Source organism: Salvelinus namaycush, chromosome 3 (genome assembly GCF_016432855.1).
Source record: "Salvelinus namaycush isolate Seneca chromosome 3, SaNama_1.0, whole genome shotgun sequence".
Taxonomy (NCBI): Eukaryota; Metazoa; Chordata; class Actinopteri; order Salmoniformes; family Salmonidae; genus Salvelinus; species Salvelinus namaycush.
The window spans coordinates 15,881,227-15,896,043 of NC_052309.1; the positions used below are offsets into that span (position 1 = coordinate 15,881,227).

The 14,817-nt window shown below is 45.2% G+C and overlaps 2 protein-coding genes across 2 annotated transcripts in view; one reads left to right on the forward strand and one right to left on the reverse strand.

The window, feature by feature from the left end:
- The window catches only part of LOC120044821 (netrin receptor UNC5C-like), a 182,812-nt gene extending 177,272 nt beyond the window's left edge, over positions 1-5,540 (forward strand). Inside the window, exons 18-19 of the mRNA XM_038989492.1 lie at positions 2,708-2,886; positions 5,381-5,540. Coding sequence (XP_038845420.1) covers positions 2,708-2,886; positions 5,381-5,540 — 339 coding nt within the window. The remainder of the gene's footprint in view (positions 1-2,707; positions 2,887-5,380) is intronic.
- A 3,866-nt stretch (positions 5,541-9,406) lies between these two features.
- The window catches only part of LOC120044235 (bone morphogenetic protein receptor type-1B-like), a 28,313-nt gene continuing 22,902 nt past the window's right edge, over positions 9,407-14,817 (reverse strand). The window contains exons 5-11 of the mRNA XM_038988842.1: positions 13,665-13,761; positions 13,073-13,211; positions 12,591-12,783; positions 12,140-12,437; positions 11,737-11,912; positions 11,333-11,463; positions 9,407-11,206 (exon numbers count right to left, since the gene is read on the reverse strand). Of these exons, the coding sequence (XP_038844770.1) occupies positions 11,081-11,206; positions 11,333-11,463; positions 11,737-11,912; positions 12,140-12,437; positions 12,591-12,783; positions 13,073-13,211; positions 13,665-13,761 (1,160 nt within the window). The 3' untranslated portion in view covers positions 9,407-11,080. The remainder of the gene's footprint in view (positions 11,207-11,332; positions 11,464-11,736; positions 11,913-12,139; positions 12,438-12,590; positions 12,784-13,072; positions 13,212-13,664; positions 13,762-14,817) is intronic.

Sequence of the window (14,817 nt, forward strand, 5' to 3'; positions counted from 1 at the left end):
TGGAAAGCAGACTGAACTAGGTTTTCTTCTAGGATTTTGCCTATGCTTAGCTGTATACCTTTGCTTTTTATCTAAAAAAAAACTCCCTAGTCATTGCCGTTGACAAGCATACCCATAACATGATGCAGCCACCACCATGCTTCAAAATATGAAGAGTACCACTCAGTGATGTTGTTGGATTTGCCCCAAACATTACACTTTGTATTCAGGACATAAAGTCAATATCTTTGCCACGTTCTTTGCAGAATTACTTAAGTGCCTTATTGCAAACAGGATACATATTTTGGAATATTTTTATTCTGTACAGGCTTCCTTCTTTTTACTCTGTCATTTAGGTTAGTATTGTGGAGTAACTGCAATGTTGTTGATCCATCCTCAGCCATATACTGTAACTGTTTTAAAGTCACCATTGGCCTCATGGTGAAATCCCTGAGCAATTTCCAATTTCCTGACGTCTTCCTCCTCTCCGGCAACTGAGTTAGGAAGGACGCCTGTATCTTTGTAGTTACTGGGTGTATTGATACACCATCCAAAGTGTAATGAATAACTATACAATGCTTAATAACTTTACAATGCTTACCCATCTACAGTACCAATAGCTGTCCTTCTTTGTGAGGCATTGGGAAACCTTCTTAGTCTTTGTGGTTGAATCTGTGTTTGAAATTTACTGCTCGACTGAGGGACCTCACAGATAATTGTATGTCTGGGGTACAGAGATGAGGTAGTCATTCAGAAATCATGTTGAACACTAGTATTGCTCACAGAGTGAGTCCATGCAACTCATTGTGTGACTTGTTAAGCATTTTTTTTTTTTATCCTGAACGTATTTAGGCTTGCCATAAGGGGTTGAATACTTATTGACTCAAGACACTTCAGCTTTTATTTTTTTATTAATTTGTAACATTCTAAAAGCATAATTCCACTTTGACATTATGGGGTATAGTGTGTAGGCCGGTGACACAAAATCTCAATTTCATTAATTTCAATTCAGGCTGTAACACAACGAAATATGGAAAAAGTCAAGGGATGTGAATACTTCCTGAAGGCACTGTATTTGCTGAATCATGCATGCATGCTCAGACAAATCAGACTAACTTGATTTAGTCTAACTGATGTACTGCTAACTTGAGTTGAGGCTGCTGTTACATTGTATATTCCTTTCTTTTTCCATGTCTTTGTCCCTCCTGGTTGTCAGGGGTTGAGTGAGAGTTTAGTCTTCTGTCAGTGAACTATTTTACTCAGACAGTGAGCCTTGAGCCTGCTGCACTCGCTGCCCTTTCTGTGAGAGCTTGTCTTTTATGACTTCTTTTATTTTTCATAGCTCCACACAGAGCACAGCTCTAAGGGAGTAATCACTCCAATCGCACTCTGACAACCCCCTCACAAGGAGAATGGTTGAGTAAGAGATAATTGAAACTGTGATTGTACAGGGCACAGTGGATAGAGTGCTTTGCTCTAGCCCTGGTCTTACTATCTGACTAGAGGCTAGGCGTAGCTCCTGTTCTCTCTGAGCGTGTCTAGACCTCACTATCTGACTAGAGGCTAGGCGTAGCTCCTGTTCTCTCTGAGCGTGTCTAGACCTCACTATCCGACTAGAGGCTAGGCGTAGCTCCTGTTCTCTCTGAGCGTGTCTAGACCTCACTATCCGACTAGAGGCTAGGCGTAGCTCCTGTTCTCTCTGAGCGTGTCTAGACCTCACTATCTGACTAGAGGCTAGGCGTAGCTCCTGTTCTCTCTGAGCGTGTCTAGACCTCACTATCCGACTAGAGGCTAGGCGTAGCTCCTGTTCTCTCTGAGCGTGTCTAGACCTCACTATCTGACTAGAGGCTAGGCGTAGCTCCTGTTCTCTCTGAGCGTGTCTAGACCTCACTATCTGACTAGAGGCTAGGCGTAGCTCCTGTTCTCTCTGAGCGTGTCTAGACCTCACTATCTGACTAGAGGCTAGGCATAGCTCCTGTTCTCTCTGAGCGTGTCTAGACCTCACTATCTGACTAGAGGCTAGGCGTAGCTCCTGTTCTCTCTGAGCGTGTCTAGACCTCACTATCTGACTAGAGGCTAGGCGTAGCTCCTGTTCTCTCTGAGCGTGTCTAGACCTCACTATCCGACTAGAGGCTAGGCGTAGCTCCTGTTCTCTCTGAGCGTGTCTAGACCTCACTATCCGACTAGAGGCTAGGCGTAGCTCCTGTTCTCTCTGAGCGTGTCTAGACCTCACTATCCGACTAGAGGCTAGGCGTAGCTCCTGTTCTCTCTGAGCGTGTCTAGACCTCACTATCCGACTAGAGGCTAGGCGTAGCTCCTGTTCTCTCTGAGCGTGTCTAGACCTCACTATCCGACTAGAGGCTAGGCGTAGCTCCTGTTCTCTCTGAGCGTGTCTAGACCTCACTATCCGACTAGAGGCTAGGCGTAGCTCCTGTTCTCTCTGAGCGTGTCTAGACCTCACTATCTGACTAGAGGCTAGGCATAGCTCCTGTTCTCTCTGAGCGTGTCTAGACCTCACTATCCGACTAGAGGCTAGGCATAGCGCCTGTTCTCTCTGAGCGTGTCTAGACCTTACTACTATCTGTCTGGAAAAATGTTATGAATACATGCGCTAATTCGAATGAGAACTTGTAACACTAGCTCCAACAATCTTCTCCCAAATAATAATTTCACTCAATTCAAATAGTTTTATCCTGTACTGACATCAGTCTCTATCCTCCATCTCCAGGACACCCAGAGTATCGACACGTCTCTGCTGGACCCGGCCAGTAACATCACAACCCTGGTGGGGCCCAATGCCTTCCGCATTCCCCTCTCCATCAGACAGAAGCTCTGTGGCAGCCTGGACGCCCCACAGAACCGAGGGAACGACTGGAGGATGCTGGCACACAAACTCAACCTGGACCGGTGAGTATGGAATGGGTGTGTGTGTGTGTGTGTGTGTGTGTGTATATATAAACTGGGTGTTTATCTCCCAGCAGGGGCTCCCTTATCACAGACAGCAGTAGGAGTTAGACCAGCAGCAGGAGGGAGGACTTTACCCTCCATCGTTCCCCCTTCCTCACCTCTTATCCCCTTTCTCACTCACACCCTTACTCCACCTCTCCCTATCTTTCAGAGAGCTCAGAGCTGGATGAAAGTAGTTCTGACCATTTAATGTTTGACTGTCCTCTTTTAAACTTGTTTTTGTTCATTTAAACGATGACACTGGATAGTCATAAAGCACAGGCAGAGTATGCAAACTCCATATAACCTCTCAATTCAATTCAATTCAATTCAATTCAAGGGGCTTTATTGGAATGGGAAACGTGTTAACATTGCCAAAGCAAGTGAGGTAATAATAATATACAAAAGTGAAATAAACAATAAAAATTAACAGTAAACATTACACATACAGAAGTTTCAAAACAATAAAGACATTACAAATGTCATATTATATATATACAGTGTTGTAACAATGTACAAATGGTTAAAGTACACAAGGGAAAATAAATAACCATAAATATGGGTTGTATTTACAATGGTGTTTGTTCTTCACTGGTTGCCCTTTTCTTGTGGCAACAGGTCACAAATCTTGCTGCTGTGATGGCACACTGTGGAATTTCACCCAGTAGATATGGGAGTTTATCAAAATTGGATTTGTTTTCGAATTCTTTGTGGATCTGTGTAATCTGAGGGAAATATGTCTCTCTAATATGGTCATACATTGGGCAGGAGGTTAGTAAGTGCAGCTCAGTTTCCACCTCATTTTGTGGGCAGTGAGCACATAGCCTGTCTTCTCTTGAGAGCCATGTCTGCCTACGGCGGCCTTTCTCAATAGCAAGGCTATGCTCACTGAGTCTGTACATAGTCAAAGCTTTCCTTAAGTTTGGGTGGTCAGGTATTCTGCCGCTGTGTACTCTCTGTTTAGGGCCAAATAGCATTCTAGTTTTTTTGTTAATTCTTTCCAATGTGTCTTTCCTCTCTTTTTCCAATCTTTCCTCTCTCTCTGTCTCTCTACCTCTATGTCTCTCTGTCTCTTTACCTCTCTGCCTCTCTCTCTGTCTGTCTTTCTCTCTCTCTCTCTGTCTCTACCTCTCTGCCTCTCTCTCTGTCTGTCTTTCTCTCTCTGTCTCTGTCTCTCTACCTCTCTCTCTCTGCCTCTCTACCTCTCTGCCTCTCTGCCTCTCTCTCTGTCTCTCTACCTCTCTGCCTCTCTCTCTGTCTGTCTTTCTCTCTCTGTCTCTCTACCTCTCTGCCTCTCTGTCTGTCTTTCTCTCTATGTCTCTCTACCTCTCTGCCTCTCTCTCTGTCTGTCTTTCTCTCTCTGTCTCTCTACCTCTCTGCCTCTCTCTGTCTGACTTTCTCTCTCTGTCTCTGTCTCTCTACCTCTCTGCCTCTCTGTCTGTCTGTCTTTCTCTCTCTGTCTCTCTACCTCTCCGCCTCGCTCTCTGTCTGTCTTTATCTCCCTGTCTCTCTACCTCTGCCTCTCTCTCTGTCTTTGTCTCTCTACCTCTCTGCCTCTCTCTCTCTCTGTCTCTCTACCTCTCTGCCTCTCTCTCTGTCTGCCTCTCTCTCTGTCTGTCTTTCTCTCTCTGTCTCTCTACCTCTCTGCCTCTCTCTCTGTCTGTCTTTCTCGCTCTGTCTCTGTCTCTCTACCTCTCTGCCTCTCTCTCTGTCTGTCTGTCTTTCTCTCTCTGTCTCTGTCTCTCTACCTCTCTGCCTCTCTCTCTGTCTGTCTTTCTCTCTCTGTCTCTCTCTCTGTCTGCCTCTCTCTCTGTCTGTCTCTTTCTCTCTCTCTCTCTGTCTCTTTACCTCTCTGCCTCTCTCTCTGTCTGTCTCTCTCTCTCGCTGTCTCTCTATCTCTCTGCCTCTCTCTCTGTCTGTCTTTCTCTCTCTGTCTCTGTCTCTCTACCTCTCTCTCTCTCTGCCTCTCTGCCTCTCTCTCTGCCTCTCTGCCTCTCTGCCTCTCTCTCTGTCTCTCTGTCTCTCTACCTCTCTGCCTCTCTCTCTGTCTGTCTTTCTCTCTCTGTCTCTCTACCTCTCTGCCTCTCTCTGTCTGTCTTTCTCTCTCTGTCTCTCTACCTCTCTGCCTCTCTCTCTGTCTGTCTTTCTCTCTCTGTCTCTCTACCTCTCTGCCCCTCTCTCTGTCTGTCTCTCTCTCTCTGTCTTTGTCTCTCTACCTCTCTGCCTCTCTCTCTCTGTCTCTCTACCTCTCTGCCTCTCTCTCTGTCTGCCTCTCTCTCTGTCTGTCTTTCTCTCTCTGTCTCTCTACCTCTCTGCCTCTCTCTCTGTCTGTCTGTCTTTCTCTCTCTGTCTCTGTCTCTCTACCTCTCTGCCTCTCTCTCTCTCTATCTCTCTCTCTCTCTATATATATATATATATATATATATATATATATATATATATATATATATATCAGGTATTTGAATTACTTTGCCACTAAATCCAGTCCTACGGGGGTGATTCTGGACCTTTGGGAGGCCCAACACTTCCCTGACGGGAACCTCGGCCGCCTGGCTGCCGTGCTGGAGGAGATGGGTCGCCATGAGAACCTCGTGCTCATGGCAACAGACCACTGACACCCGTCCTTCAAAGAACAGGAAGTTCCAGGGAGGAGTAAGAGATGAGTCACAGAGAAAAGAAGAGAGAGAGGAACACAGGACAGGCAGAAATACAGGACAGGCAGAAATACAGGACAGGCAGAGCAAGACCTCTCTTCCATCAGAGAACACACATCCATAGAGACACACATACAAACATACAGTGAACAAAAATATAAACGCAACATGCAACAATTTCATAGGTTTTGTGAGTTACAGTTCATATAAGGAAATCAGTAAATTTAAATAAATACATTAGGCCCTAATCTATGGATTTCACATGACTAGGAATACAAATATGCATCTGTTGGTCACAGATACCTTAAAAAAATAGGGAGGGGTGTGGATCAGAAAACCAGTCAGTATCTGGTGTGACCACCATTTGCTTCATGCAGCGCGACACATCTCCTTTGCATAGAGTTGATCAGGCTGTTGATTGTGGCCTGTTGAATATTGTCCCACTCCTCTTCAATGGCTGTGCAAATTGCTGGATATTGGCGGGAACTGGAACACGCTGTCGTACACGTCGATCCAGAGCATCCCGAACATGCTCAATGAGTGACATATCTGGTGAGTATGCAGGCCATGGAAGAACAGGGTCATTTTCAGCTTCCAGGAATTGTGTACAGATCCTAGCGACACGGGGCCGTGCATTATCATGCTGAAACATGAGGTGATGGCGGCGGATGAATGACACCACAATGGGCCTCAGGTCTCGTCACGGTATCTCTGTGCATTCAAATTGCCATCGATAAAATGCAATTGTGTTTGTGTACATAGCTTATGCCTGCCCACACCATAACCCCACCACCACCATGGGAACCTCTGTTCGCAACGTTGACTTCAGCAAAGCGCTCACCCACACGACACCAAACACGCTGTCTGCCATCTGCCAGGTACAGTTTAAAACGGGATTCAACCCTGAAGAGCACAGTGTGCCAGTGGCCATCGAAGATGCGCACTTTCCCAATGAAGCCTGTTACGACGCCAAACTGCAGTCAGGTCAAAACCCTGATGAGGATGACGAGCACGCAGATGAGCTTCGCTGAGACGGTTTCTGACAGTTTGTGCAAAAATTATTCGGTTGTGCAAACCCACAGTTTCATCAGCTGTCCAGGTGGCGTGTCTTAGACCCTCCCACAGGTGAAGAAGCTGGCAGTGGAGGTCCTGGACTGGCGTGGTTACATGTGGTATACATGTACATTTTAGAGTGACTTTTTATTGTCCCCAGCACAAGGTGCACCTGTGTAATGATCCTGCTGTTTAATCAGCTTCCTGATATGCTACACATGTCAGGTGAATGGACTATCTTTTCAAAGGGAAATGCTCACTAACAGGAATGTAAAACACATTTGTGCAGAAAATTTAGAGCGAAATAAGCTTTTTGTGCGTATGGAACATTTCTGGGATCTTTTATTTCAGCTCATGAAAAATGGGACCAACACTTTACATGTTGCGTTTATATCTTGTTCAATATACTTAGCATAGCCGTGCTCCACTTTCAGTATATTGAACTAGAATGTTAGTGAGCCCTGTCTGTACTCTCTCTGGTACAGTTTCCTTTACCGTGATACAGTTTCCTAGGAAACGCTTGATAGTTCTGTCCATATATTGGATGACCTCATGGACGTCGCTCTGTGGTGACAGACTGGCTCAGAGCAGAGGACCATGGGAAGGGGTGTGGCCAGAGGGAGTGGGGAAGGCCCCTCCCACTTCACCTGCCCTATGGATCCTCATGGTAACTCCTGGAACCAACAATACTGTTTAAGGACGCGTCAACATTTCTAATGAAAGAACTTGTTTCGGTGACTATATACGTCTGTATTTAATAACACATCTATTTATACACAAATATGTCTCCTGTATTTTATGCAGTCTAATATTGATTATTTTAGGCTGCGTTTACACACAGCCATCTTTTGACCAATCAGATCTTTTCACAGCAGATCTTTTTCAGAGCTGATCTGATTGAACAAAAGACCAATTAGTAAAACAATATCAGAATTGGGCTGCCCTTGTAAACATAGCCTTGGAGTTCTCGTGTTTCCTTTCTTTTCATTGTGTCATCGTGCCCCCTGGTGGATTCTCTTGTTAATGACGCCTACTGTACAGTCACTGATACAAAGCCAGTAGAACAACCTGTACATAAGCAGAACATTGAAAACTGTAACCTTTTACAGTGTTAGTAAGACTGTCATCATTAATATTAACTGTTATCATTCCTGTTGTGTATTATTATTGTTTTACAATTATTTTTTGTTACTTTCTATTCTTCAATTATTTACAATTTGCCTATTTAATTTGAAAAGTATATATTTTGGTTTAGATTGCGCTATCAAGTGTTGGCTTATTAGCCCATAAAACCAATGATACTGATAGACGGAACTGTTTGAGAGGTCAGTGAGAGGTCATTCAATCAAAGGTCAAAGTTCAGTAGTTATCGCTCACTGCATGCCAGTCAGCATAGTGAAGTCATCACTGTCTGGCCAAGTTACAAAATCAGAAGTTCTAAAATGTAGCTTCTTAAAATCAGATTTTGAACCTAGCCCTAACCTTAACCTCACTGCTAACCTTATACCTAACCCTAACCTTATACCTAACCCTAACCTTGACAAAAAAAGTGAATGTTTATTTTCATAAATGTTTCCAATATAGACAATTTTGACTGACTTTGCAGCTTGGTCATCCAGTGGGAACCGTATAATGGAGCATCTCAGTCTTGCTCTCATCATGTATGGTCCTCTGATGATGACCTCATCCATATGAGACAGAACCAGGGTAGTGGAAGAGATGCGAGTCTGTCTCCCACGGTGGAAGATGGATCATTTGTTGATAGACAAATATATTTTTTCTTAGGACTGATGCAGCCTGATACGATTGTCTTTTTACCAAATAATTGACATAATATTATGTACAATTCCACGCTAGCGTTCTCTTTCATCAGGTCAAAATAGCTGTCATTTGATTGTTTCGCGCCAAGTTACTGACTGTTGCTGTTGACGTTGAGCGGGGGGAATAGAAAAAGGTGAAATCATGGAAAATGTTATGCATTATCTATTTATTTATATTTGAAATGGGAAATTCAGTATAAGGATTGTATGATAGCATTGGTGTATGTGTAAAATAATTGAAGATAACTGTCAACAAAACATTCCTTTACAGCAGCAGTACTGACGACAGTCATTTGATTAGTTTTGGTTCAAATCATTTTGTCTTGACAGTTGGGAATTTTTCTAAAGCCGTCTATGCAAACTTTGCATTCTTTATAAACAAAATGTAGGTACTGAAAAGTGCTAGCTGTTGCATTCCATCGTTCTCCTGAGGCTTCATGGGTAATATTGTATAGTGAGAACGTAGCGAATTCTTGGTCTGACTCTCATGTTACTTGCAAATGCTTGCATTTCCTCTGTCAAGTTCCTGTACAAAGTGTAAGAAATAATTTTTAAAACTAATAATAAATTATATTTATATGCAACACTGAATGCAGAGTCTGACTCTCCTTTTCCACATCTTGGTTCAACCCTAACACTAACTCTACCAGTGTTTCCAACACTCGGTCCTCGGGACCCCAAGAGGTGCGTGTTTCGTTTTCCCCCCTAACTACACAGCTGATTCTAATAATCAAAGCTTGATGATTAGTTGATATTTGAATCAGCTGTGTAGTGCACCCTTTGGGGTCCGAGTTTGGGAAACCCTGCTCTACCATAACCCTAACTCCAGCTCCCTTTGACCCAAGGTGTGGGATTTCCTTGATTTTCCTATTTCTGCTGTTTGCTTTGTGTGTGTGCGTGTGTGTGAGAAATCATCTAATTCCTCTAAAAAGGAGACGATATGGACGTTGACATCATTTTATTAGGGAATGTTCTCCTGGTCCACACACTCTCTTATACACATATGTACAGCTTAAATAAGGCACACGCCATAGTGGTGGAGTGGACGGTCAGGGAGTTATTCTGTACACAAGCCATAGTGGTGGAGTGGATGGTCAGGGAGTTATTCTGTACACAAGCCATAGTGGTGGAGTGGACGGTCAGGGAGTTATTATGTACACAAGCCAAAGGCAAACAACCAAAACTTACATTTAACATGATTAAGTCCATCAGTATCGATACATTTCAATATTATTAACAATTCAATACTGTGAGGGGAGATTATTTTTCTTCATATTACAGTAACAAGACAACCATGGGGGAGACCATCTTATTGGCATGACTCAGCTAGCCTGAGTAACATCACTGCCAAGCTTATTAACCATCAGCTAGCCTGAGTAAAATCACTGCCAAGCTTATTAACCATCAGCTAGCCTGAGTAACATCACTGCCAAGCTTATTAACCATCAGCTAGCCTGAGTAACATCACTCCCAAGCTTATTAACCATCAGCTAGCCTGAGTAACATCACTGCCAAGCTTATTAACCATCAGCTAGCCTGAGTAACATCACTCCCAAGCTTATTAACCATCAGCTAGCCTGAGTAACATCACTGCCAAGCTTATTAACCATCAGCTAGCCTGAGTAACATCACTGCCAAGCTTATTAACCATCAGCTAGCCTGAGTAACATCACTCCCAAGCTTATTAACCATCAGCTAGCCTGAGTAACATCACTGCCAAGCTTATTAACCATCAGCTAGCCTGAGTAACATCACTCCCAAGCTTATTAACCATCAGCTAGCCTGAGTAACATCACTGCCAAGCTTATTAACCATCAGCTAGCCTGAGTAACATCACTCCCAAGCTTTTTAACCATCAGCTAGCCTGAGTAACATCACTCCCAAGCTTATTAACCATGATGCATCACTTTCTCCTATAGTTAGTTGTTGATACAGTACATAGACATTTCAGGGGACTAAGAATGGCTCCCTTGGATAGTCAAAAGGCCCACAGCTGTTTTTTTTCCTGTGTGAATAGAAGAAACAAATGCATGGGTTTCTAAAGCAGTACTGCTGCAAGAGATATATACTTCACTTCCAACAGTATGTAGAGATTTCTCTACAGTTGTAAAAAAAGACTAATAAATAGCACAATTGGCAACAACGGCAACACTTTATTTGAACTCGCCTCATAACCCTACATAAATGTTGTAAACATGTCAAAGTTTCATGAACATTCTGACATTGGTTTGAAGGGGATTGATGGTGGCTAGTTAAAATAAAGTGTTACCACAAAAACAAACACTGTTATATGGCTTTAGATGGACAGAGCAGGACCCCCACCCTCCTAACCCTCTACTGTGAGGGAGAGAGTGACTCCTCCTCTCCTGCATAGGGCACTGTCTGTCCTTGTGTTCCCCCCTCATTTAGAGCGCCAATCAGCTTTCACAGAAAGCAACACCAGACCAGACCCTGCCCACTGGGACACTCTCTATCCCAGAGGTGGCAGTGGCATGGGCAAAAAGAGAGCAGACCCTGACCATCTCTCTCCCACGCGCCTTGCCCTCCTCCTGTGGTCCTGGCAGAGTGGCACTAGGCCATGGACATGTCTCTAGGTGTTGAGTGTCTCTATGTGGCAGTAGCAGCGTGTCACAGTTTGATATCCTGAGTCTCAGACATTTTGGCCAGGGTCTTCTTCACTCTCAGAGCTGTGAGGCGAGAGGCTGGGTTGTGGGCCCAGCACTCCGTCATCAGCTTCCCCATCTGTCTGAGACACTAAACACATAAACACACTGAGGTCAGAAATCAACATATACTGTATACTCATCACACACAGTAACCTATGTAAGAATATACTAGTCTCAAGTATACAACACAATCACAAAGAGGCTGTTTCCTCACCTCATCACTGTTCCAGCGGTTGGCGAATGAGGGCCTCTGTCTCTTGATGCACACAACCTCCCTCATGTCCTCGTAGGAGGGGTCAGAGGACACCAGGTCATGGTAGGGCAGCTGGTACTCCTCTACGATGCCTATAGGACACAAGTCACATGGAGAGAGATGTTGGATCTCTACATACTGCATCATCACAGCTGAGATAGAGGTAAGATAATACACAAACTGGAAGAAGGTAAAATAACTGAACAGTATAAAAAAAAAAAACATTGAATAAGAACCTATACAAATCGGTCCAGCATTTTGGCAAATGTCTGAATGCCCATAAGGTCAAAGTTCACATCAGCTCACTTTACATATGAAAATTATATTAAACATTGTAAAGCAGAGCATTGTGGGCCGTGCCCGACCTCCAGAGACGCAGCGCCGGGCGATCTCCCAGAGGATGAGGCCGAAGCTGTACATGTCGGCCATGATGTAGGACTGGAAGTGGTTCCGGTTCAGACTCTCGTCCAGGACCTCTGGGGGCATGTAGCGCTTAGTGCCCACCCTGGTGTTGGGAGGGATGTCCACCTCGTTGGTGTCACTGAGAGAGGGAGGAGTAGGGGGAGAAAGGTTGCATTTTTAAAGCAACACTGTCTTTGTATAAACGTGTATTGTTGGCCTGATTCCATAGTTTGGACTGATCCTGATGTTTTTTACCAGGGGAAAGTATACAAAGATAACGGAGTATAACTATTCTGCTCTATAAGGATGTTTTGTTATCTCTACACTCATGATCTGATGCATGGAACATGTCCCTTCCTGTCCTACCTGATGAATTTGACGGCCAGGCCCAGGTCAGCGATGCAGCAGGCTCCATTCTTCTTCACCAGGATGTTCTTGCTCTTCAGGTCTCTGTGGGCGATGGCTGGCTTGCCCTGGGTGCCAAAGATCTCTGTGTGGAGGTGGCAGAGGCCTGACACTGAGGAGTAGGCCAGCCGCAGCATGGCCTTGATGTCCAGGGTGGTGGACTTGAGGTAGTCGTACAGAGATCCACTCTCATGGTAGTCTGTGATCAGGTAGAGCTGGGTCCATGAGCCTGTTCCCTTTATGTCCGCTGCTATGAAGCCTGGGTAGGGAGAAGACGGGGAGATCTTTGAGGAGATAGAAAGACGCACACCTACAGAGACACACACACACACACACACCCACACACACACACACACGCACAATACACTCGCACACACACACACACACACTCAATCTCTCCCTCTCTCCTTACCCAGTATGTTCTCGTGTCTCATGAGGACAGTTTGGTAGATCTCTGTCTCTCGGAACCAGCTGGCCTCCTCTGTGGTGAAGAACACTTTGACAGCTACTCTCTCTCCTCTCCAGCGACCCATCCACACCTCTCCGTAGCGGCCCTTACCTATCTGCTTCACCATCTGAATCTGCTTGGCTATGGTGCGCTGCACCTGAGCACAGAAAAACACACACCGTCATCAATATCATCGTCATCAACACTGTAATCATCAACATCTTCATATGCTATATCATTGTACGTCATTATCACAATTTCTACATCTAATTCAACATAACTAGCACATTGAGAGAGGAAGGTCTTTCTACAACACTGTATTGCTGGACTGATTCTCCATTGCAAGTAAGCATTTTGTTGGACATTTGTGTATACCATGTGTATCCTGTACATACAACTAATAAAACGTGGAACCTGGTTGCTAATGTGTGAGGTTCAGGTCTCACCAGCAGGGGGAGTCCTGATCCTGATCCAGAGCTCTGGGACTGTTCTATCAGGTCCTTCAGAGATTCTCCAGGAGGGATATAAGTCTCATCCTGCTCCAGACCAATACTGTAGCGAGGTCGCGACTCCTGACGCTTATACCTGGAAGACACAGTGGTAAAGTCGTCAGTAATACAAAGCTACAATTCTGCTAAAAGCATTACATTGGTCTATGTTACCAATCAAATCAAATAAAATGTATTTATATAGCCCTTCGTACATCAGCTGATATCTCAAAGTGCTGTACAGAAACCCAGCCTAAAACCCAAACAGCAAGCAATGCAGGTGTAGAAGCACGGTGGCTAGGAAAAACTCCCTAGGAAGGCCAAAACCTAGGAAGAAACCTAGAGAGGAACCAGGCTATGAGGGGTGGCCAGTCCTCTTCTGGCTGTGCCGGGTGGAGATTATAACAGAACATGGCCAAGATGTTCAAATGTTCATAAATGACCAGCATGGTCAAATAATAATAATCACAGTTGTTGTCGAGGGTGCAGCAAGTCAGCACCTCAGGAGTAAATGTCTCCTCAGAGTCAAAGTCCATGTGTTTTCTCTCACCTGAAGTAACAGAAGATGATGATGAGTACCAGGATGATGCAGCACACTGTGACAGAGATGAAGAGAGCAATGGGGTGGATACTGCTGTCCACGTAATCTACAGGAGAGCGAGAGAGAAAGAGCAGTTAGTCTGCTCCACAGACCTAAACCTAACACGGGGTCACCTCAACAGCACCAGTTCTCCATTAATGTGTTCATAACAGTTAACTTCCAAATATTGCTAAATCTCAGACATCTTCCTTTGCACTCTCCAACGCCCACATCCGCTCTTCTTTTTTTCCTATCTCCCCCTGCTCCCCTCTTCTCTTGTTCCTATCTCCCCTGCTCCCCTCTTCTCTTGTTCCTATCTCCCCTGCTCCCCTCTTCTCTTGTTCCTATCTCCCCTGCTCCCCTCTTCTCTTGTTCCTATCTCCCCTGTTCCCCTCTTCTCTTGTTCCTATCTCCCCCTGCTCCCCCCTTCTCTTGTTCCTATCTCCCCCACCTCCCCTCTTCTATTGTTCCTATCTCCCCCTGCTCCCCTCTTCTCTTGTTCCTATCTCCCCTGCTCCCCTCTTCTCGTGTTCCTATCTCCCCTGCTCCCCTCTTCTCTTGTTCCTATCTCCCCTGCTCCCCTCTTCTCTTGTTCCTATCTCCCCTGCTCCCCTCTTCTCGTGTTCCTATCTCCCCTGCTCCCCTCTTCTCTTGTTCCTATCTCCCCTGCTCCCCTCTTCTCTTGTTCCTATCTCCCCCTGCTCCCCCCTTCTCGTGTTCCTATCTCCCCCTGCTCCCCCCTTCTCTTGTTCCTATCTCCCCCTGCTCCCCTCTTCTCTTGTTCCTATCTCCCCCTGCTCCCCTCTTCTCTTGTTCCTATCTCCCCTGCTCCCCTCTTCTCTTGTTCCTATCTCCCCCTGCTCCCCCCTACTCTTGTTCCTATCTCCCCCACCTCCCCTCTTCTATTGTTCCTATCTCCCCCACCTCCCCTCTTCTATTGTTCCTATCTCCCCCACCTCCCCGCTTCTCTTGTTCTTATCTCCCCCACCTCCCCTCTTCTCTTGTTCCTATCTCCCCCACCTCCCCTCTTCTCTTGTTCCTATCTCCCCTGCTCCCCTCTTCTCTTGTTCCTATCTCCCCTGCTCCCCTCTTCTCTTGTTCCTATCTCCCCCACCTCCCCTCT